Below are 22,630 nucleotides of genomic sequence, written 5' to 3'. Positions count from 1 at the left end.
GGCTCTTGATTTTGGCTCATGTCATGGTGCCAGGGTCATGAGATGGAACCATGTGTCGGGATCCTGGCTGAGCGCAGAGCCTGCTTAAGATTCTGTCTCTCTCTGCCCCTCTGCCTTGCTCACACTGTCTCTTAAAAAAAAAAAAGGACAGTTACAAACTCTAGTGGTTTCATGTCCAGCATGACTGTAATTGATGTGACTTGATCTGGGGTCTGGGAAGGAATTCTTGAGATGTTTTTGGTGCAAGAAGAAGGTGTTTTTATTAAAGCACAAGGACAGGACTCTTGGGCAGAAAGAGCTGCACTGGGGTTGTGATTGGTTATATGCTTTTAAGTGGAGGAATGTACAAATCAGTTTCCAAAGGGATATTCACATGTTAAAGATGACATAGGATCCAGGAGCCCTGGCTATTATTGTCAAGATAAGGTGGTTTTTTTGCCTCTAGCAAAGCATTAAGATTGGGAGTTCCTGGAGGAATGTCATACTCTGCAGATCTCAAGTATTTGTCAATGGGCTGCAAGTTATAAGGAGATTTAATGTTATCTACATTTCCTTTTGCCTTTGTTTTCCACATCAGCTAACCGTTTCTTTTCTCCCTGCCTATGTTCTCAGGCAGTCACCAGTACCTGAGGAATGTTTTACTCATCCCACCTTAACTGGGGGACATTTGGAGGGTGTCTGCTCAGTGTAACTCACACATTCTGTACAATGTAGTCTCCCAAGTCTCCCAGAGTCTAGATTAGAAAAATGAATGCAGGGTGCAACAAATTCATGTTTAATTTAGACACCCCGTTTTTTTTTTTCTTCAGCTGTACAGTTTCTTGCAAGGTAAGAAATGCAAAGCCATGTGAAGATATGGATTGTCATGTGTTTTTGTTTTGAGCAATGTAAACTTACTTTCCTAAAATATTTTACATGAGGGAAAGTTAAACTCAAAATATCAGCCATCATGTTGAATAAAATATGAGATGGGACTAAGTAACATTTTACAGAGACCTGGTTTACTCTTTACTAGAAAAACACACTTCTACAATGTAGAGGATGATGACATGCAGGAGGTTTTCCTTGTTGTTCACCTTTTACCTGGCAGTAAACCTGTATTACATCATTTTGTTTAAAAAAATGGATATGGTCTAGGTTAGGTAATTATCAATTGGCAACATGATATTGATATAAAACTGCTCTTGGCCAGATACAATAATGGACAATTATGACAACCATAGATAAAGGGAGAAGTTATGTCCCTTTCCCAAAATCACTGTGCCAAATCTGTGTTCAGCTCACAATTTCAAGTCTTTAAAACTTCCATTTCTATAAATATAAATAGAATAACCTTTAAAAATAGGGTACAAGGTATACATTTTTTTTCTAACTCAGCAAACACATGGAATATTCTCATTTCTGTTCTATAAACTACCTATAAACACATAGATACACACATGTTACAGCAAATGCTCAGCGCCCAGGAAGAGACAAGTGGCACACCCTCGGGGAACCAAAAACTGTATTTATCACCGGTGCTGGCCCAGCAGAGTCACCTCCAAAGGCTGAGCATCTGGCTTAGCATGGGTTTTACTGATCTTTCATGCCTATGTGCTTCCGGGTTGAATGGGACTACTAGTCAAGCTTCTGGTTCCTGGTTTCTGGCTGATGGAAGAGGCAAGCAAGATTACAGAGGCCAAAAACATTCAAGGGGAGTATCCAACCTTGGACATCGGGCTGGCCCTTTTTACTTGTGTTTACCAGCTTTCCTTCTCACACAGGGCACCGAGATTGAATGCTACTAGAACAATTTCCTCATAAATTACCATTTTACCAAGTACTAACATACATAATCTCTGAAGAGGAAGTACAGTGCTGAAATCAAAACCATTTTTAAACGCAAATTATCAATGTGATACATTATTTTGAACAAAGGAGAAACTGGCAACATATGAAGTTGTGTGCTATTAGAAGGCCTGTCCCCTTGCTTAAAACAAATGAGAGAAAGTGACTTTGAAAGCTGGTTAGATATATGTGAAGCTTTAAAAGAACTTAGAAATACACTTTCTGAATTTGGAAAAAAAGGTAAGGTACTGGAATACTTCTGTTTGGGGTGTAAATAAAATTTTGGAATTTCAAATATGTTAGTACACCTGTTTTTTCAACTACTTTATATAGAGTTATAAGGAAATGAAACATTAAAAAGCAGTAGAAGCATGTACATAGGGGCCCCATTTCCCCTTGGTGTGCTAAAAAAACTGCATTCAACCCTGTCAATTTGAAGATCCAATTGGCTTTATTAAACGGTTTGTGGGTGGGGGTACATTGCATCCGGCAAGAGAGGCTCCTCTGAGTGAAATAGGAAAAGGTTTTTAAAGGCCAAAGGCGGGGATTAAAAAGAAAAAGTGTACTAGCAAGGAATGCGTGTTCAGGCAAAGTTGCCTCTGGGTGGAGGCTGGCGTCCATCTGACCTGCTCAGACTGCCCCGGAAGTTCCACTTTGGCCTCGCAGACTCCCGTGGTGGCTGTCCTTTGAGAGTCCCCCTAAAGCGGCACTGCGAAGGCGGAGAGTGGCCCACGCGGGGACACCCTGGAGCGAGGCTCTGCGTTCCCTGCCTGAGAGGAGCCTCCAGGAGGGGGGCGCAGCCCCTCCCCAGCCCATAGCCGTCAGTGCGCGTGTCTCCCCCGTCCCCCCCACCCCAACCATGGTGGAAAGCTCACGCGCCCCTCTCCCCCCAGAAAGGGCAGGTTTGCGCGCCACCTGCTGGCCGCCGGGAGCAGCGCAGGGGCTCAGAGCCTCCCGTTTAGTGTTGTCTGGCACCCCAGCTGGGGTGGGACGTCAAAGCCAAGAACCTAGAAGGGTTAAAGGAAAATTATTTTTCTTCGGGGCACCTGGGTGGGCACAGTCCATTGAGCATCTGAATTCACCTCACGTCCTGATCTCATGGTTAATGGGCTCAGGCCCCAAAATGGGCTTTGTGAGGACACGGCAGAGCCGGCTAGGATTCTCTCCCTCCCTCAAAAATATTAAAAGATTTTAACAATTATTTTCCTTCAATAGTTTGGTGGTCTATGGTGGCACCTTTTGAGGCAGTGGCAGAGTGAGCACACTCACTCTGGAGCTGCGGGTGGGATCCTGAAAACTGGGAGAGCCAGAATAGAGTAAGACTTCCTTCCAAAGTCATCTCTCCCAGATAGTGCCTGGCCAAGAAAGGAAAAGAAACATTTCTTGTCCCCTCTGCCAACCTGAAAACGAGCTACAATGAAAGGCAGGTAAGTGTTTATTTGGGATTAAAGAATTGCAGTTTGGGGAGCACCAATTCCAGCAGTAACCAGAAAAGTGTCCCATCTGTGGGGTGAAAGCAAGGGGTTTTCAGGAGAGGAAGAGGGGCAATTACATGGCTTGGATAAAATAGGAAGAAAATACCCACTGGTACTAACAGGCAGTAACTATGACCAATTCTGGAGAATATCTCATGGGCACTTGCAAAGAGTGTTTTTCTGCTGCTTTTGGATGAAGTATGCGTGTGCAGTGTACCTCTCTGAAGTCCATCTCATCTAACGTGTCACTCACGGTTGATGTTTTCTGATTTTGTCTGAATGTTTCATTCATTGTTGGAAGGGTGTATTAACGCCCCCCTTCTATTACATAACTCTCTCTCCCTTAACATCTGTTCATATTTGTTTTATACATGTAGGTGCTCTTATGTTGAGTGAATAAATATTTACACACTATATCCTATTGTTGAATGGACCCCTTATTGTTAGGTAATACCCTTCTTTGTCTCAATAATGGCATTTTATTCTTTTTAATCTTTACATTCGTTTATTTTTGAGAGACAGTGGGGGAGGGGCAGAGAAAGAATGAGACAGAATCTCAAGCAGGCTCCAGGCTCTGAGCTGTCAGCACAGAGCCCAAACGTGGGGCTCGAATTCAGCTGTGAGATCATGACCTGAATCAAAGTCGAATGCTTAACCGACTGAGCCACCCAGATGTCCCTCAATAATGGCATTTTAAAATGAAAATTTATACAGAATTCAGTCACAAGTTATCTATGTAACAATCTTTAGTTCATCACTACGACCCACATACATGGTTGACAATATGTAGTCATGACGCATCATCTTGTGTTGTTTTTCGGTTAATATTCAAAGACACTTTCTAGTTGAATCCAGTCATCATAACTACTATTGATGCATGAAAAATAGGCCCTGACCAACACAATGGATTTTTCAGCAACAACTTTGCTTCATATGCAGTTCCAAGAACTATTCTAAAAAACAAAAGTTACGAAATTCTGAATTTAGAATTCCCAGATGATGTCACAATCCTACCTTTCTTATATTTTTATAATAGGCCATTAGGCAAAATTATAAATTAATATCTAAATTGTGTGTTAAGACTTTCTTGATAAATGTTTTTCCTAGTCAGGGATTTCTAATGCAAAGTCTAACCTTTTATCTGATTTTAGCAATGCTATATGTACAGTGTGAGAAACTACATGTTGACTAAGGAATTAAAAATCACTTTAGACTGCCATTCGTTCACTATTATACAGAGTGTGAAACTTCACATGCCTACAATGGTTTTTCTACTAGTCAAGTTTTTTTCCATGCATGTAACAATGAATAACTTCTCCAGCATTAATTTTTCTGTTATTCTCCTACAGTGACCTCTTTCTGTAAAGATTTTCTTGTCATTTCCCATTTAAGGAGATTAGACTGTTATTCACTGGATTTTCTTGTGCACCCTATGACCAGAGGCCAGCTAATGTCTCTTCCCCTTTGTACATATAGGGTTCCTCCAAATGCAGTTCACTCACGTTGTGTAAGGAGAAGTTAGAAATGAAGGCATTTCCATAATGAATATGACCATGGAACTTCCCCCACCTGAGTCCTCTGGCTGGTTTCACATTAGCGCTGTGGCTGAAGGCACTTCCATGTTCATTCACTAGAATTAGAGTGAGTTCCCTCATGGTGTCTAAGATCAGAGTTTGTAACAAAGGCTTTTCCACATAGAAGACATGTATATGGTTTCTCTGCAGTGTGAGTTCCCTCATGGTCTCTCAGATCAGAGCTTGTAACAAATGCTTTTCCACATAGATGACATGCATATGGTTTCTCTCCAATGTGAATTCTTTCATGTTCTAGAAGATCAGACGTTGTAACAAAGCCTTTTCCACATAGATGACATATATATGGTTTCTTGCCAGTGTGAGTTTTCTCGTGTTTTCTAAGATGAGAGCTTGTAACAAAGGCTTTTCCACACTGATGACATGTATATGGTTTCTCTCCAGTGTGAGTTTTCTCGTGTCTTTTAAGACAAGACCGTCGAACAAAGGCTTTTCCACATAGAAGACATTTATATGGTTTCTCACCGGTGTGAGTTCTCTCATGTTCTCGAAGGTAAGAGTTTTGAAGAAAGGCTTTTCCACATAGATGACAGGTATATGGTTTCTCCCCAGTGTGGATTCTTTCATGTTCTCGAAGACTGGACCTTATAACGAAGCCTTTTCCACATAGATGACATGTAAATGGCTTCTCACCAGTGTGAGTTTTCTCATGTTTTCTAAGATTAGAGCTTGTAACAAATGCTTTTCCACATAGATGACATGTATATGGTTCCTCACCAGTGTGCGTTCTCTCATGTTCTCGGAGATAAGAGCTTTGAACAAAGTCTTTTCCACATAGATGACATGTATAAGGTTTTTCTCCACTGTGAGTTCTCTCATGTTCTCGAAGATTACAGCTTTGAAGAAAGGCTTTCCCACACAGGTGACATTTATACGGTTTCTCTCCAGTGTGAATTCTCTCATGTTGTCGAAGATTCGATCTTGTGACAAAGCCTTTTCCACATAGGTGACATGTATATGGTTTCTCCCCAGTGTGAGTTTTCTCATGTTTTCTAAGACAAGAGCTTTGAACAAAGGCTTTTCCACATAGATGACATATATATGGTTTCTCACCGGTGTGAGTTCTCTCATGTTCCCGAAGATTAGAGCTTTGAGTAAAGGCTTTTCCACAAAGATGACATGTATATGGTTTCTCTCCAGTGTGAGTTTTCTCATGTTTTCTAAGATTAGAGCTTGTAACAAATGCTTTTCCACACTGATGACATGTATATGGTTTCTCGTCAGGGAGAGTTTTCTCGTGTTTTCTAAGACAAGAGCATTCAACACAGGCTTTTCCACATAGATGACATGTATAGGATTCCCCTCCAGTGTGAGTTTTCTCGTGTTTTCTAAGATCAGAGCTTGTAACAAAGGCTTTCCCACACTGATGACACGTACATGGTTTCTCACCAGGCTGAGTTTCCTCGTGTTTTCTAAGACAAGAGCTTTGAACAAAAGATTTTCCAAACAGATAACCTGTATATGATTCTCCTCCAGTGTGAGTTTTCTCGTGTTTTCCAAGATCAGAACTTGTAACAAAGGCTTTTCCACACTGATGACATTTATATGGTTTCTCTCCAGTGTGAGTTTTCTCGTGTTTTCTAAGACAAGAACTTTGAACAAAGGATTTTCCACATAGATGACATTTATATGGTTTCTCTCCAGTATGAGTTCTCTCATGTTTTCTAAGACAAGAGCTTTGAACAAAAGCTTTTCCACATAGATGACATTTATATGGTTTCTCTCCACTGTGAGTTCTCTCATGTTCTCGAAGATTAGACCTTGTAACGAAGCCTTTTCCACATAGAGGACATGTATATGGTTTCTCGCCAGTGTGAATTCTCTGATGTTGTTTAAGGGAACTACGAACAAAGGCTTTCCCACATAGATGACATTCATAAGGCTTCTCTCCAGTATGAATTCGCTTATGTCTAGTTAAAGATGAAAAATACCTGAAGCGCCTCCCACACTGATTACAAGCAAATGGATTCTCTCCTGTGTGACTTATTTTATGGGTATGAAGGTTGGCGTTTCGGGTGAAGTGTTTTCCACATTCATTGCATCTATAGAGTTTCTGTCTAGTGTGAGTTAAGACATGTTGTGTCAATGTGTAGGTGTGAATGAAAACTTCATACCCACTATATACAGAGAGGTCTTCTCCTGCATGACGTTTCTGCTGTTGGGAAAGAGATGAGAGACTGTTATAGGACTTCTCCCAAACATGAATACACCCAGTTCTCTACCTACGAATTCCAGGCTGGCCATTCAGTGGTAATCTCCAACTAAAACCTTCCCCAGATCACTTACATGCACACGGGGTGTTCATCACTGACATGCACAAACATTTTTACCCTTGGTAGCATCTTTATTGGAGGGCTGAGTGTTTTTGAAGATATCATTATGTGTCATGCCAATAAACCATGGTTATGCAATTATCCATTTCTCAGAACAATTATAGCTTAAATCCAGGCTAATTTCTTCCCCAGATTTAAACTGTCAATCACATTCTGTGAGAAGGTACTTATACTAATTGTTATGTGATTCTACAACTGATGACTTAGGCTCCACCCAGGTCTTTGAACATGAATAGGCAAGGTTCCTCCTCATGACACTTACTATTGTCCAGCAGTTAGGTGGGTCCTTCAGGTAGATATCTTGCATAGATATTATTTCTTGCTTGTTATGGCTTTTTTTCATGCCTAAAATAATCGAGGAAAAAAAGAAATAAACCTGAGAAACACCTTGAGTAGACTAGGGGAATTAAAGTGTTGACAAGCTCACAAGACCAGGTAAGCACACATGACCAAATAATGTGAAATTGAGGAAAATACTGGTGAATAGACATACATTTTAGAACAGTATCAGTTAGAACAAAACTCAATGTTTAAGTGAAAGAAAAATAAAATAATGATGGGCTGTTGCAGAGAATATCAGAGTGGAAATCCTAAAAGAAGGACACTAGAAATCATGACACAGAACACAATGTGAAATTTCACCTCCAACGAGGACAGGAACATTGCTTGCCTGAGGTGAAATGTTAAGTACAGGTATATGAAGAGAAACTGATGTGGGAGAAATAATAACACAATCTGAGGAATGCTGTCTCACTGGCCACTCACAGTTTCTGAAGCTGTCGTTCACTCAAGGAAATCCACACTGACATCAATAAGACCCTGCTTACTCACTAGCCTTCTCACACTGAGCGCATGTCTGCAGCTCACCTGGACTCCAGCCTTGGGGAGGTCCTCTTTCTTCCCTCCACAGCTCCCCTCTTTGCTCCCACGGGGAGATCACATCTGATCTGAAGAAATGACACCCTATATCAATGGAGAATGGTGTGTGAATTTGCAGTTCCGTGTCGAGAACAGCACCTGATATTCTACTGTACAGGCAGCTGAGGAAGAACATGAGTGTGGAAGAACAGCCCAGAGAATAACACCTTGAACACTAAAAACATTGATAAAGGCTCTCAGCCTGACACTGCACCCAAAGACAGTATGATCTCTGGTTGCTGATGCTCCTGCCCAAGCTGAGAGAGCAGAAGGCTTAGTGTTTGCAGCCAGAAGGAATTAAATGTTCTCACAAGGGGATTACTATTTTCAAAGGGATACAATACACATAAGCTCCACCAGAATATTCTGTGGAGTTTTATGTGGAAAGTGATACAAGATGTTATATTTTCTACCGTGCTCACCATTCCCACACTGCTTAGGACAGAAAAATATTTAGGATGTTTATGTATTCATTCAAAAAATATGCACTGTATTCCCAGCATTGTTCTGGGTCTTGGAGAAAGTGCAGTAGATACACACTCGTGGCCAAGAAGTCTGTATTCAAATTATCATGTAACACACATGATGAAAGTAAAGAAAGTTACAAATTCCATCTAGTATTCAGAAATGCTACAAAAGTATATGAATTAGGGCAGACAGCTATATTAGAATATGTGGAAGCTCTCCTGGATACAAGGTTAATAAACAAAAAGATGGATGGATGGAAGAATGAATAGATGGCGACAGACTCACCCACAGAGACCAGATGACTAATGTTCTCCAGCATCACATCTCTGTACAGCGTTCTCTGGGATGTGTCCATCAGGGCCCACTCTTCCTGGGTAAAGTCTACAGCTATATCTTTGAGGGTCACAGATTCCTAAAATATCAGATATTGTTTCAGTAGGGCCAGGCTGAACAATCCCTAGGGGACAGCTGTCAACATGATAGTGATAGCAGAGTGAGGAACTGTATGTATAGAAACCTCATTCCATTTGTGATTCATGTCAAATATTCTCCCATGCTGATCTGCTTTTTGCCTTTCAGACACATTAAAAAAAGACACAATTACTTCATCATAAAGGAATCTCAATAGGAAATAACCTGGCAACATTCTAATAAGCTGGCAATTTTGACTTTCTGGGTGGTAATTATAACCTAGGTTAAATAGTACTATTGAGAAGTGCCTGGCTGGCTCAGTTGGAAGAGCATGTGACTCTTGGCCTCACGGTCATGAGTTTAAGCCCCATGCTTGCTGTAGAAATTACTTAAAAAAGAAAATATATATATATATACACATATATATGAATCGTGGTACTGAGAGTTCCAATGAGCTAATGTGCAGATGCGTCTTTTACAGCAAACACTTCATACGTACAAGTGTAGGTATATAAACATTAAAGGTAGACACCTATGAAGCAATGCCCAGCATTCTGCAGGATGAACAACTCTCATGCAGAATTTGGGGTCAACAAGTCACACCTCTCATCTTAAAAACTCACTTGTTCTTTATAAGGTATCAGGGCAGACAGGTCCTGCGGACCGGTTAGGGGCTCCTGAGATGGCTCGTCCGAAGGATGGCCCCACAGTGATCTCTCCTGCAGTGAGCTCTCCATTCTTAACAACAATGATGACTGCATCAATCCTCCGTATGGTAATCCTGTTTTTTCTGTTGAAAGGCAATAGAATCCTCTCGATTACTTGTAGCCTCTCTAATCCTTCTAAAATTGCAACAGGATTCTAAATTTGACTCTAGTTTTATCCACATTCTGCCAAATACAGAGTTAATTTTTTGAAAAATACTCCCTAGGCACTGTTTTCAGATTTCCAATTTTAAAAAGTTTAATTATAACGGGGAAAATGGGTGAAAAGGGATAAGGGTAGTAAAGAGGATTTAGTCATCTTTGGAAGTTTCCAGATTAGTCAAGTGTATGTTACCAAACCTTTAGTAAGCTTAAAACTGAGGGGAAAAGAAATGATGGCTGATTTCCTCTCTCACACAAAAGTTTCTTGTACTCTCTGGAAAACTGCAGAGCTGACCTGCTCAAAGGCCCGCCTCCTCAGTGGAGTGTAAACTGCTGGTCCTGCTCATCTCTAGCACCTGTCACCACGTGCCGAGGTCACCGCAGCCACTACCATGGCCCACGGGTAAATCACCCCCCAACCAAGCCCATACACTGCATGAGGAAGGAAAACTCTACATATTTCTTTTCTGCAAGGACATCCTTAAGGAGCATGAGATGCACTGGTGTAAATGCTGGAAAGGAGACTTCTTCCTGATCCATCCCTGACCAACAAAAAGTATCTGCGCGTCCTGGCAACAATGAACTAGAACCCAGACCCTTGAAAGCTGCCTGGATGCACTTCGAAGACTTGGGCCAAGAGAAGCCTTCCCAGCCACAGGCAACAGAGGCATCATTCAGGAGAAGGATCGCGTATCCACCCACCTGCAGGTGCATCATCAAGGGTTCGGCCACCACGTCTCTTCCTCTGGATTTCCACTCACAGAGAATGCAAACCGTATGCAGGAAAAGCTGGGCAAGGAGAGAGAAGCCAAGAGACTCCAGTCTTACCCACAATGCCCAGACCCCCTGGTCATGAATCCCTGATGCGCCTGCATGCAACCCCCCAGCTCCCCCTACAAGAACACGCCACATGCCCTGAGACAATTGCGGGAGCTCTCACTTCTGCTTGGGTCAGAGTGACAAGGCTTTGGCTACTGCTGCTCGTCAATAAGATAGGAATATTCTTTTTTATTTTCAGACGAGGCAATGAAAATCATTATTTCTAAGTTAACTGCCAACTTTTCATAGGGATATTTAATTCCCTCCCTGAACCCCAAACCTAAAAGTGCCTGACTTAGAAAACGTACAATGCAGAGGTTTTGTTTTATGAGGGAATATATTTGTTCAATCTGACATTTTAGTAAAGTTGTCACTGGAATATTGTCGTATATCAGTCATCACCACAAATGAGACCCCAGCATTTCATAAATCGTATATTTAAACATATTGGTAAAGTCTGAATTCTTACCAAAATTTTGTTTGTACTTAAATGTATTTCACGGAAAAATGATATTGTATCACAAACAAAAGTAGACAAAACTCACCTCCTTACACCCGGAGTCCAAAAAATAAGGAAGACAAATTCAAAGTTTAACAATAGGACTCTCTGCTTGGAAACTTAAGAACATTCACTTAACTAATCCTCAGAATAGATCCTGCTGTTTTCAGTACAGTCACTGTTATGGACCGGATGGCAGTGTCCCCTCCAGCCTCACCCAAGTCCGTATGTCAAAGCCCTAACTCCCCATGTGATGGTACCTGGAGGTGGGGCGTTCTGAGAGGTAATTAGGTTTAGATGAGGTCTTGAGAGGAGGTCCCCGATGAAGGGACTGGAGTAATTCTTAGAGGAACACACCACAGCTCTCTCTCTCTCTCTCTCTACCAAGTTAGGACCCAGTGAGAAGGCAGGCACAGCAAGGATACTGAATCTGCTGACACCTTGGTCTTGGGAGTTCCCAGGCTCCAGAACTGTGAAAAACAAATGTCGGTTGTTTAAGCCACCAATGTGTGGTATTTTATTATTGCAGCCCAGAATGACATGGACACGTGACACAGTTTCAGGAAACTTTAGCAAGATGAGGAAAGTACATGGCTAACGAATGATACAGCTAGGATTTCAGTTGTGTTTCCCAAACTCAGATTTCTAAACATGGTCCTCTTAAGAGGTATAGCCCCCTGCCAGGTCTTACCAGGAATGCCCTGTCAGATGAAGAACCGGAGATCCCTCCAGCAATCAGAGCCTCTCTCTTTCCAGCTCATCCACTGACACCACTTAAAGTCTATCAGCCCCTAATTCCATCCCTTTTACTACCCACCTCAATCCCCATGCACTCTTTTCTGCATGCATGCAGGACCAAAAAAAAAAAAAAAAAAAGCAACTTTATTCCAACTGCATACACGGGACCTATCCCAATGCCTGGTTACATGGCTCGTGCTCAATAACATCTGAGACAAAAAAGCCTGTTTTGTTAGTTCTGCCTTCTTACCTCCCTTATACGTCCATTTCTTCCACCCACTTACCGACCAACACCCTGTGACAGACAACAGTCATGGATTGCTCAAAATCTAAAAATTCGTATAAATAGTTTTCTTCACCCCAACAACTAATGTTCTGACATTGCCTGGGTGTCCAAGGATTCAGTTCATTCTGGATACCATCTTCCTGGAGTCAGCATCAGATCCCGCAAGTTCAAAGTCTTAGCCCCATGAGACTTCCTCTACTTCAGATGCCAACCATAAATGTAGTGCCCAGACCGCCCACATTTTCTGCCGAGAGCATTGTGGATTCAAGGGTTCCCACAATCCCTCAAATTAGGCTTGGCAATTTTCTAGAATGACTCCTAGAATTTAGGAAAACACTTTACTCAGTTTTACTGGTTTATTACAAGGATGAACAGTCAGATGAAGAGGTACACGGGTGAGGTCCAGAAGGGTCCCCAGGGCAGGATCCATCAGTCCCCATGGAGGTGGGCAGGATTACCCTCCAGCAGATGGAAGCTCTCACCAGCCTGCAGGTTGGTCTCCGGTGTTCAAGAGTGTTTCTAGAGCTCAACCTCCAGCAACCACTCCCCTCTCCAGAGGCTGCTGGGTGGGGCTAATATCACTTACAAGCACACATTTCATTCCTAACACTCTCCAGCTTTAACTTCTTCCCTGCTTTCTCACTGGCCTTACAAGTAGGACCTTTAGACCTGCCATCATCTTCAGAAATCCACTAGCCTGCCTCCCCGTCCAGTCCACCCAACTCACCCGACTGTAGTTTGCTCTCAGCCCCTGGGACACAAATGGTTTGGCTTCTCTCAGCAATTTTACACAAGTTCTGTTACCAGGGGAGGGGGGAAAGTCTCTAATAGTGCTCCTGCCTACCTCCAGGGGGAGTCCTAAGGCTTTGCTCAAATAAGTTTTTAGGAAACTGACTAAAACATCTGTATTTTCTACTACAAGTTTTCCTAAAAGATATATCCTTTGAGATTCTGTACACAAAGTTTCCTTGTTTTTTAAAAATTTCTTTAAATGATCTCTTCTAAATGAGCCTTTAAACAATGCAGGATCTGACCACGTATCCTTTTTACTCTCTAATAGAGCTCCACTCTCTGTGTGGCACAAGCCTGGTCCACAGTCTCCTACCGCAGACACTCCTTTCTGATGAGCAGAAGCCCTCATTGCCTCAAGGATGGTGCAGTTGACGAGGCTGGCAAGACAGGAACGTGTCAGAGAACCAGGGAAACGAGAACCTGATTACCTTAAATTCCCGCTGTAAAAATTATGCTCCCTTTTGAGAGTTACTATAGGTTCACTTTTATATTTGATACAAACACATTAAGAAGAAAAAAAGGACAAACTGTTCTTTTGGGAACCAAATGCCTGTGCCTGAAATGAAAATACATTGCCTGATTTTCCTTCACAAGTAATTTATTCTTTTATATATGAAGACAGATCCTAAGACGTATATACTTTTTCGTATTATTCAAAAATAGTTGAAACACATCCTATGTATGGGGAAATGAACATTGAAGGTATAATTTATTCATGGAACCTATCATATTTTGTGCGTGTAGAGCATGGCAGTCGGTAGCATGTCAACTAAATCTGACTTGGAGAAGAGGAAGGGTCTGCTCTAGGATTTCATTTGCTTGCCTGGAGATGAAGAGGAGGGGGCTGCTGAAGGTGGTGGCCTGGGCCCAGAAGAATAGAGAACCTCTTCTCCTCCAGGTCTTAACTACAGGCAGGCACACTTTGTTGTATTGTGCTTTACAGATACTGCTTTTCACAAAGGTGTGTGGCAACGCCATGTTGCTCGGTGCCATTTTTCCAAGGGCAATTGCTCACATTATCTCTGTGTCACAGTTTGGGAATTCTCACAATATTTAAAACATTTTCATTATCATATTTGTTACTGTGGTCTGTGCTCAGTGATCTTTGATGTTACTATTGCAATTGTTTTGGGGTGCCACGAGCCGTGCCCATAAGTGTGGGCTACCTTAATCAGTAAGTGTTGTGTGTATTCTGACTGCTCCACCTACCAGCTGTCCCCCTCCTCCTCTCCTGGGGCCTCTTTTCCATGAGACAGCCCTACACCGGCCTCCTAAGTGTTCAAGGTCTGTCACGTTAAATCAAGAGCTAGAAATGAATGAGCTTCGTGAGAAAGGCACGCTGAAAGCAGAGACAGGCTGAAAGCTAGGTGTCTTGTGCCAAAAAGTCAGCCAAGCTGTGAATGCAAAGGAAGAGTCCTTGAAGGAAATTAAAAGTGCAACTCCAGTGAACACATGGGTGATAAGAATGTGAAGTGAGGGGAGCCTGGGTGGCTCAGTCGGTTAAGCGTCCGACTTCGGCTCAGGTCACGATCTCACGGTTCGTGGGATCCGGCCCCGTGTCGGGCTCTGTGCTGACAGCTCAGAGTCTGGAGCCTGCTTAGGATTTTGTTTGTGTCTCTCTCTCTGCCCCTCCTCTGCTCATGCTCTGTCTCTATCTCAAAAATAAATACACATTAAAAAAAAGAAAGTGAACTGAAACAGACCTATTGTAGATATGGAGAAGGTTTGTGTGGTCTGTATAGAAGGTCACCATTCCCTGAAGCCAAAGCCTAATCCAGAGCAAGGCCCTGACTCTCTTCAATTAATTCTCTGAAGGATGAGGCAGGTGAAGAAACTTCAGAAAAACATCTGATGCGAGCAGAGGATGGTTGGTGGGAGTAAGGAAAAGAAGTCGTCTCCATAACGTAAAACTGCAAGGTGAGGCAGTGAGTGTTGATACAGAAGCTGCAGCCAGTTATCCAGAGGATCTGGCTGAGACAATTCATGCTGGTGGCTGCACCGACCAACAGCTTTTAAGTTGGAAAATCTACTGGAAGCCTTCTGTTGGAAGAAGATGCCATCCAGGACTTTCATAGCCAGAAAGAAGTCAGTGGCTGGCTTCAAAGGTGCAAAGGACAGACTGACTCTCTTGTTAGGAGCTAATGCGGCTGGTGACTAAGTTGAATCTAATGCCCATGTACCATCCTGAAATCCTGGAGCCCTTAAGAATTATACTAAATCTACCCTGGCTGAACTCCATCAACAGACAACAAAGGCTGGATGATAGCGCATCTCATTACAATGTGGTTTGCTGAGTATTTTAAGCCCACTGTTGAGACCTACTGCTCAGAAAAAAAATCCTTTTCAAAATATCACTGCTCATTGACAATGCATTTGGTCACCCAAGAGCTCTGATGGAAATGGACAATAAGATTACTGTAGTTTTCATGCCTGCTAACACGACATCCATTCTGCAGAATGGCAGGGGCAGTGGGGTCAGACATATGGATTCAAGACCCTGAATGTTGATAAATTATACAGGAATAAAAACTTACAAAGATTTCTATAAGAAAATAAATCCAAAAACAGATAGAAGATTTTCCCCTCTTTAACTTGTAGGCACAGTTCTTTTTTTTTTTTTTAATGTGTATTTATTTGTGAAAGAAAGAGAAAGAGAGAGGGCGGGCAGGGAGAGAGGGAGACACAGAATTGGAAGAGGCTCCAGGCTCTGAGCGGTCAGCACACAGCCCAACATGGGGTTTGAACTCACAGACTGTGAGATCATGACCTGAGCTGAAGTCAGACACTTAACTGGCTTAGCCACCCAGGGGCCCCGGGGCACAGTTGTAAATATGGCATAGTTGAATAAATCCTGAAAATATTTGTTGTTAGAAAACAGAAGTTGTTTTAAAAACATGCGTTCAGAGAATGTGGTTCTGAGAAAGTAGAGAAATGATAGTGGCAATTATTCATGAGGAGATCAGAGGAAGAGTCATACAGAGAAAAACAGACAAGTGCAAATGCCCGAGGTGGGACAAGCCAAACAGGACTGTGAATTAGCAAGTGGGTGTAGGCACTGGGTTAGAGAGTCATAGTAACACCCCTTGGGTGACAGCTAAAAGCTAAGTTTTAATATTTATTAAATATCATTTGTGCTGTTTTCATCGCTGGCAAAAAGTATGAGAATCAATTTGTAATTTTTAGGAAAACAAAAGACAATATGGAAGCTTTTTTGAAAGGAAAATGGATAGAAGCATTAATATACAATTACTGAGACAGAGCTCCTTATATTTATCCCAATACAGTGATATCTGATGCAGAGTGGAGAAGGCAGACACAGACCTCAAAGGAATAAGATAGAGATACTTAAATTGGGTCTGAGATAGTTGGCTTCCTAGTGCTGGTTCCTTCTATCCTTTTTAGTATTAATATTATTTAATCTTTCATGTATGTGCTTATTTTGAGAGAGAGAGTGGGACTGGGGTACGGGCAGAGAGAGAGAGGGGATACACAGAACCTGAAACAGGCTCCAGGGTCCAAGCTGTCAGCACAGAGCCTGACGTGGGGTTTGAAGCCATGAACGGTGAGATCATGACCGGAGCCAAAGTTAGATGCTCAATCGACTGAGCCGCCTAGGAGCCCCTGGTTCCTACTACCCTTTAACTTAGGAGCACAAGAAAATTAGTTTATCAGACAGAACATAAGCAGTCTTTATTCCAGAAAATAAGAGCATATCAAATCCCTAGGCTCTTCCCTGTTGATACATAATTCCCAAAGATTTCCCAGGGTATCCTAGTCCTTATGTTGTAAATTTTTATGCATCTCTGATTTCTAACAAGCTTAGAAAATGCAAGATTCCTTGATGGAAGCTCAAGACGATTGAGAGACAGCTGTTATGTCTAGGTGCTAGGAAGGTCTTTGTGGAGTAAGGTGAGCTCAGGGCAATGGAGATTCAGAGACTTGGAGGAGTACTGGGACCTCTTCTTTATAGGAACTCCATAGTGGTTACTGTTCTGTTGCCTAACAGAAACATATCTTCCAATTTCTGAGGTGATTTGAGTTCAAATATTAAATCAACTCGAAGTTTTGAGAAAGAGGGCACCTGGCTAACTCAGTTGGTTAAGCGTGCTTTGGGTCAGGTCACGATCTCAGGTTTCATGAGTTTGAGCCCCATTTTGGCCTCTCTGCTGTCAGCATGGAGCCCACTTTGGACCCGTGTCTCCCTCTCTCTGTTCCTCCCCTGTGGCTCACTCTCTCTCAAAAATAAATAAACATTAAACAGAAAAACCATTAAAAAAAAGTTGTAAGAAAGCCAGAAGCATGTCTTCTCTTGTAAACAATCCTTGAGAAGTTATGCAGCATGAGTGGCTGGAATCAGGTATTGCCAAATTCCAACCGGGATTAGATTTTCCAAAGGAAATATAAAAAAGAGATGTTAACTTACGTTTTCATGTTAAGGTTTATTAAGGGTATATTGGGGCACCTGGGGTTTCGGTGGGTTGAGTGTCTGACTCCTGATTTTGGTTCAGGTCATGATCTCACAGTTCAGGAGTTTGAGCACCATATCTGGGTCTGTGCTGACGGTGCGGAGCCTGCCTGGGATTTTCTGTCTCCCTCTCTCTCTGTCCCTTCCCTGTTCATGCTCTCAAAATAAATAAATAAAACTTTGAAAAAGGTATAAATGAAGCCACTGAAATTTGACAGCTAATTTTTAATGTTTATGGTGTGAAACTTAGTAATAGGAAACCTCCCTAAAATGGAGTGGGGAGATGTGGCAGGGAAAACTTTCACACCCTAGAACACACAGTCAGTTGTAGACCCAACAGGAAGAGGGACTGCACCCTTTGGGGACTTGGCCTTGCACGTGGATACTACTCAACAACTCCAGCAGGAGGAAGAGACCTTTTCCTCAGCCCCCAGAACAACAGTTCAGCCAGTGAGAAGCCACCACACTTCAAACTCTCAGTTCACTCCCGTGGACTTTTAGCTCCCAGCAACCTTCCCAAATTACCCCTTTTCTCCTTAAAAAAGCAAGCCTTCCCTTGTTCCCATGCTTCCCTACAGTTTTTCTAAAGCTTGTTGTCCCGGATTGCTATTCTCTTTTACACATTCCCAAATAACCCCATCGTCTGTTGTTGCTAAAATAACAGGCAGTTCTACTTTTTTTTTTTTTTAAGAGAGAGAGAGAGAGAACGTGCTTTCACACAGGGGAGGGAAGAGGGACACAGGGAGAGACAGCAACCAAGCAGTCTCCATGCTCAGCTTGGTGTCCGGTTTGGGGCCCCCTGGCAGTTTTGTTTTTAAGGTTAACAATGGCAAACAAGAAACATCCCTATCAAATGTTCCCAGATATTGAAAAATCAATTTTTCATCAATTAAAAGCAAAATCCACATATTCCCAAATGGTATCCATTTTACAAACCTCATTCATTGTCCCAACTTGACATAAAACATTAAGAAATAGAAAACAAAAGCAATGATCATAATATCCCACACTTGGGGCACCTGGGTGGTTCAGTCGGTTGAGTCCGACTTCGCTCAGGTCTTGATCTCACGATCTGTGGGTTCGAGCCGCAAGGGGCTTTCGGGGCCAGGAGCTTGCTTCTGATTCTGTGTTTTCTCTCTGCCCCTCCCCCGCTAGCACTCTTTCTCCGTCTCTCAAAAAATGAATAAGCACAAAAAAAATTAAAGGCAAAAAAACCCCCACAAAAAACAATATCCCACACTTATCGGGGGCGTGGGTGGCTCAGACGGTTGAGCATCAGACTCTCGATTTTCACTCAGATCGTCCCAGGGTCTGGGATCCAGCGCTGTATTGGCTTGGCTCAGGGTTGCAGCCTGCCTTGGATTCTGTCCCTCCCTCTGCCCCTCCGCCGCTAGCCCTCTCTCTAAATACATAAAAGAAAACAAATAAAAGAATATCCCATGCTTCTCAAAAAAAAAAAAAATCTTCAGATAGCTCTGGGAGTCGCCCCAGGAAAACGTAAAGCTGCAACACCGAGGACCTAACGACACAAAGCGATTTTCGGTGGCACCCATGCTTCTCCCCCAAGTCCCAGACACTCAGCCTCCCTGTGAGCACCCCCTGCTCTGGGCCACGTCCCGCCGATCCCTCCGGCTCTCCGCCACTAGCACAGATCCCGCCTGCCCTGCCCGGTCAACTAACCCGCGCGCCAAGGGCAGCCGCTGGGGTCCCGCGAGATCCGCAACCCCAGCCCGGCGTGTCCAGCCAATGGGGCTGTGCACACACCTGTCACCCTAACCGGGGCACATCGGCGCGTTCAGGGCAAAAGGCCCAGGGCTCTGAGTCTCACCTGGAATTCCCTGAAACAGTCACGGCAGCTAGGGAAGCAACAGCCAGCTCCCCAGACACCAAGCACCCCCAAACCCACTAAGAGCGGCCAGTCCGCTGGCGCGTGGGACGCAAGGAGGAGCGGGACCGGAAAGGCGGGGGCGGAAGGGGGCGTGGCCCGCGCCGCAAACCGGCCCGCCCCCGCTCGTCCTCCTAGGCCCCGCCCCTCCGTGGCGACGTCCAGTCTGGCTCCCCGCCTCAGGTGACAAGTCGTTCCCGGTCTACACTCACCTTCCCTCGACCCGCCGGTCGTTGATTCCACGTCTGGGCGCTCTGCTCACCTTCCTTAGGCTCCGCCTCACGGTGACCACGTATTACGCCCGTCCCGCCCCTCGCCTGACACCCACTCCCCGCTCATCCTCCCTAGGCCGCGCCACATGGCTGGCCACGTCCTACACCGGCCCTGCCCCTCGGCTTTTGTGCGGTTCCCGCTCACCCTCCCTAGGCCCCTCCCCACGTTCGCGACGTCCTATACCAACCCCGCTCCTCAGCGGACGTCCCGGCCCCAAAATCCGCTCACTCTCCCTAGGCCCAGTCCCGCTCTAGCCACGCCCCAAGCCGGCCCTGTCCTTCAGCTGACGTTCAGTCCTGGTCTCTGCTCACCTTCCCTAAGCCGCGCCCCACACTGGTTACACCTCCCACCGGCTCCGCCCCTCCGCTGACGCCCCGTTCCCCCTAACCCTCCCTTAGGCCCCTCCTCGCTCTGCCCCACCTCTTGCATTGGCTCCGCCCCTCCGCTTAGGTCCCCTTCTGGTCTCTGTTCAACCTCCTTAGTCCCCGCCTCACGCTGCTCACGTCCTCCCCGGCCCTACCCCTCGGCTTTTGTCCCGTTCCCGCTCACCCTCCCTATGCCCCGCCCCACGTTCGTCACGTCGTACGGCAGCCCCGCCCCTCAGTGGACGACTCCGTCCCCTCCCTCTGCTCACCTCCTTAGGCCCTGGCCCGCGCTAGCCACGCCCCAAGATGGCCCCTTCCTTTAGCTGACGCCCATTCTGGTCTTTGCCCCCGTTCTTAAATCACGCGACACGCTGGTTACGCCCTGACCGGCCCCGCCCCTCCGCTGACGTCTCCTCCTGGTCTCTGCTCACCCTCCCTAGTCCCCGCCCACGCCATGTCCTCCCTCGGACCTGGGTTCTTGCTCTTCACGTTCCCCCCACGCCCTGCTACCCCCGGGGCCGCCGCCTCCGCCCCTGGCCCTGATATTGGCCTGACCCCATTCCTCTCCCAGACCCACCTCCGAGCCATTCTCATCCTCCTGCAGTGAGGCCCTGCCGTGGCCAGGCCTTCCATTCGCGGTCACCTTGTGGGCGAGGCCCCTGGGCCCCGGGCTGGGGGAGGGGACGACCCCGTTGTGTGACACCTCGTGCTGTTCTGTCCCCAAACCTGTTCCCCCGGCCGTACCTGCCAGAGTGTGCCTACATTCCCGATATCCCACTGGAAAGTGAGCTGCTAGGACGTAGACGGCATCCGTTCCGTCGCCGAGTGCCGAGTGGGCGGCGACTTGAGGGAAGAAAGACCGGGAGGGAGACGCCGGGCGACCGCGAAGGGAGAGTGAGTAAAATGAGCAGCCTAGAGGATGCCACGTGGGGGGTCCTGTGCACTGCGGGAAACGGTCCTAGTGGACGGGAGTGCCCGGGCTCGACCCAGCGGGAGCAGCGGAGGGCTGGCGGAGGGGCGGGGGTGGGGTGGGGTGGGTAGCAGGGGGCACATCCCAAATGCATTCCCTTTTAACCGTATTGTGTGAGGGTCATGCTAGAGGTCTCCGTGCTTTCCCAGCCTTCGTTACATTTTGAAAATATTGTTGGGTCCTAAGTAATTTTACACCAATTCATGTGCACTCCGTGAGGATACTGATCATTTGTTACATTAACAGAACTAGTCTAACAGCTTCCCGTCGTTCTTGTCATCTTTTGACTGAGCTGGCCGTGAGCTAAGGTTTCCAACTGTATTTTCAAGTTTCCTGTGTCCTTTTTGTACAAATGTTCAGGGATGGTACAAGTTGTTCCCTGCCTCCCCCTCCCTCCCCTCAGGACTTAGAAAATTTATTGTCGTTTTTCAGTGTGCTCACCACCTTCTCAGCGGCTTCTAGTCCTGCAGCAGCCTTTCCAGGCAGGCCTAGAAAGCTTCCCTTGAGAGTCCCATTTGGGGCAGTGGCATTTCCCGTGCTCCTGAAGTAACCTAGGAAGTTCTGGATAGGAATTCAGTAGCATAGACACCGTCTCCCACCTTTCCAGGCAGACACTAGTGGCTCTTGGGTCCTCATGGCCACTTAGAATATTTCCAGAGTCAGGCAGAGCATAGGTGAAGTTCGCGGGGGTCCACAGTAACCACAGAAAGTGGTTCCTGGCTTGACTTAGATCCTCCCCCCTTCCCCCGTGGCTCTGATGGGTCAAAATGCCCTGGCTGCTGTTTTCACTGTTCCCGTGGCCCACTGGAAAAAGAAGCTGAAATACAGGATGTAGGTTGTCTAATGGACCTGGAAAGACGGAGTAAGTGAAAGGGAGTGATGAATATCCTATTTTGGTATTCAGTTTTTGCTATGGTACCACACATACAATATCCATTTTTTTCTTCAGATGTGTTTTTCATATGGTACGACTGCAGGGAGCTTGTTTCAGTATTTTTAGAATGGAAATACAAATATGAAATTTATGAGGCTTCTTTTCAAGAAGTGATATCTATGAAGTGTGTACCATGTGTGAGATATGAAAGACCAACAGGCCAACAGTCAGGACAAAGTTTTTATGTTACACATAATGTGTCATGTGTCGTGGAAACCTTATTAGATAATACTTATACCTTATTTAGCATCATTCATTAGAAACAGTTACTTAGGGGCAGCAAGAACTCACTTTCATAGAGCTCATGGTTTTTGTCATCACTAGGTCAAGTGATGCATGGAAACTATGAAACTTAATGTAAAAAAAGTACTCATGGGTTTTATTTCCTTATGATGTGGTTTCCAAATGGCACATTGTATGTTTAGCATAAGGTCCTAGAATAGATTGTCATCCTTATTTCTTATATAATCCAATTCATATCCTAGGAGCAATATTCATTTTTCTTCTCTCTTCTAAAAATACCAGATTACTATTTATATGTGTTCATTTTTCCAAAATGCTGAAAATAGAAATTCACAGACTAGGATAGGGCATGAAAATTCGTCTGAAAACAATCTGTCATTCAGAGACAATTCTTATTTTGGTTTGTGCATGTGTTTTCCAGGGAAGCTGGACTTAGGATCCATTTCTGCCTGTCTCCAAAGCCCTGCCTAT

At 44.7% G+C, this 22,630-nt stretch overlaps 1 protein-coding gene across 16 annotated transcripts; it reads right to left on the bottom strand.

The window, feature by feature from the left end:
* Positions 1-1,792: 1,792 nt before the first annotated feature.
* On the bottom strand, positions 1,793-20,827 carry LOC122237806 (zinc finger protein 14-like). 16 transcript variants are annotated; one of them, XM_042982790.1, is made up of 8 exons: positions 11,469-12,056; positions 10,593-10,679; positions 9,648-9,814; positions 8,899-9,025; positions 8,095-8,190; positions 7,490-7,572; positions 7,009-7,049; positions 1,793-2,834 (listed from the first exon to the last, which is right to left on the bottom strand). In XM_042982790.1, the coding sequence occupies exons 3-8, from the start codon at positions 9,783-9,785 to the stop codon at positions 2,786-2,788; spliced, it is 534 nt and encodes a 177-aa protein (XP_042838724.1). In that variant the 5' UTR covers positions 9,786-9,814; positions 10,593-10,679; positions 11,469-12,056; the 3' UTR covers positions 1,793-2,785. The 16 variants fall into 16 exon arrangements, with proteins under 16 accessions (XP_042838724.1, XP_042838711.1, XP_042838712.1 ...); XM_042982777.1 differs by lacking the exon at positions 1,793-2,834 and adding an exon at positions 20,282-20,332 and having other exon boundaries at positions 3,940-7,049; positions 11,469-11,678; XM_042982778.1 differs by lacking the exon at positions 1,793-2,834 and adding an exon at positions 20,068-20,088 and having other exon boundaries at positions 3,940-7,049; positions 11,469-11,678.
* Positions 20,828-22,630: the final 1,803 nt, after the last annotated feature.

The sequence above is a fragment of the Panthera tigris genome, chromosome B1 (genome assembly GCF_018350195.1).
Source record: "Panthera tigris isolate Pti1 chromosome B1, P.tigris_Pti1_mat1.1, whole genome shotgun sequence".
Taxonomy (NCBI): domain Eukaryota; kingdom Metazoa; phylum Chordata; class Mammalia; order Carnivora; family Felidae; genus Panthera; species Panthera tigris.
This window is presented reverse-complemented; position numbering and strand designations above follow the sequence as displayed.

What these genes read in the sequence shown, in the direction of transcription:
- LOC122237806 (XM_042982784.1), bottom strand. Translation starts at nt 9,785, where the DNA reads ATGCAGTCATCATTGTTGTTAAGAATGGAGAGCTCACTGCAGGAGAGA. An exon ending in TAGTCATCTGGTCTCTGTGG is followed by an intron (nt 8,191 to 8,898) that starts GTGAGTCTGTCG and finishes CCATTGATATAG; the next exon opens with GGTGTCATTTCTTCAGATCA. An exon ending in CACCTAACTGCTGGACAATA is followed by an intron (nt 7,050 to 7,489) that starts GTAAGTGTCATG and finishes CTTTCCCAACAG; the next exon opens with CAGAAACGTCATGCAGGAGA.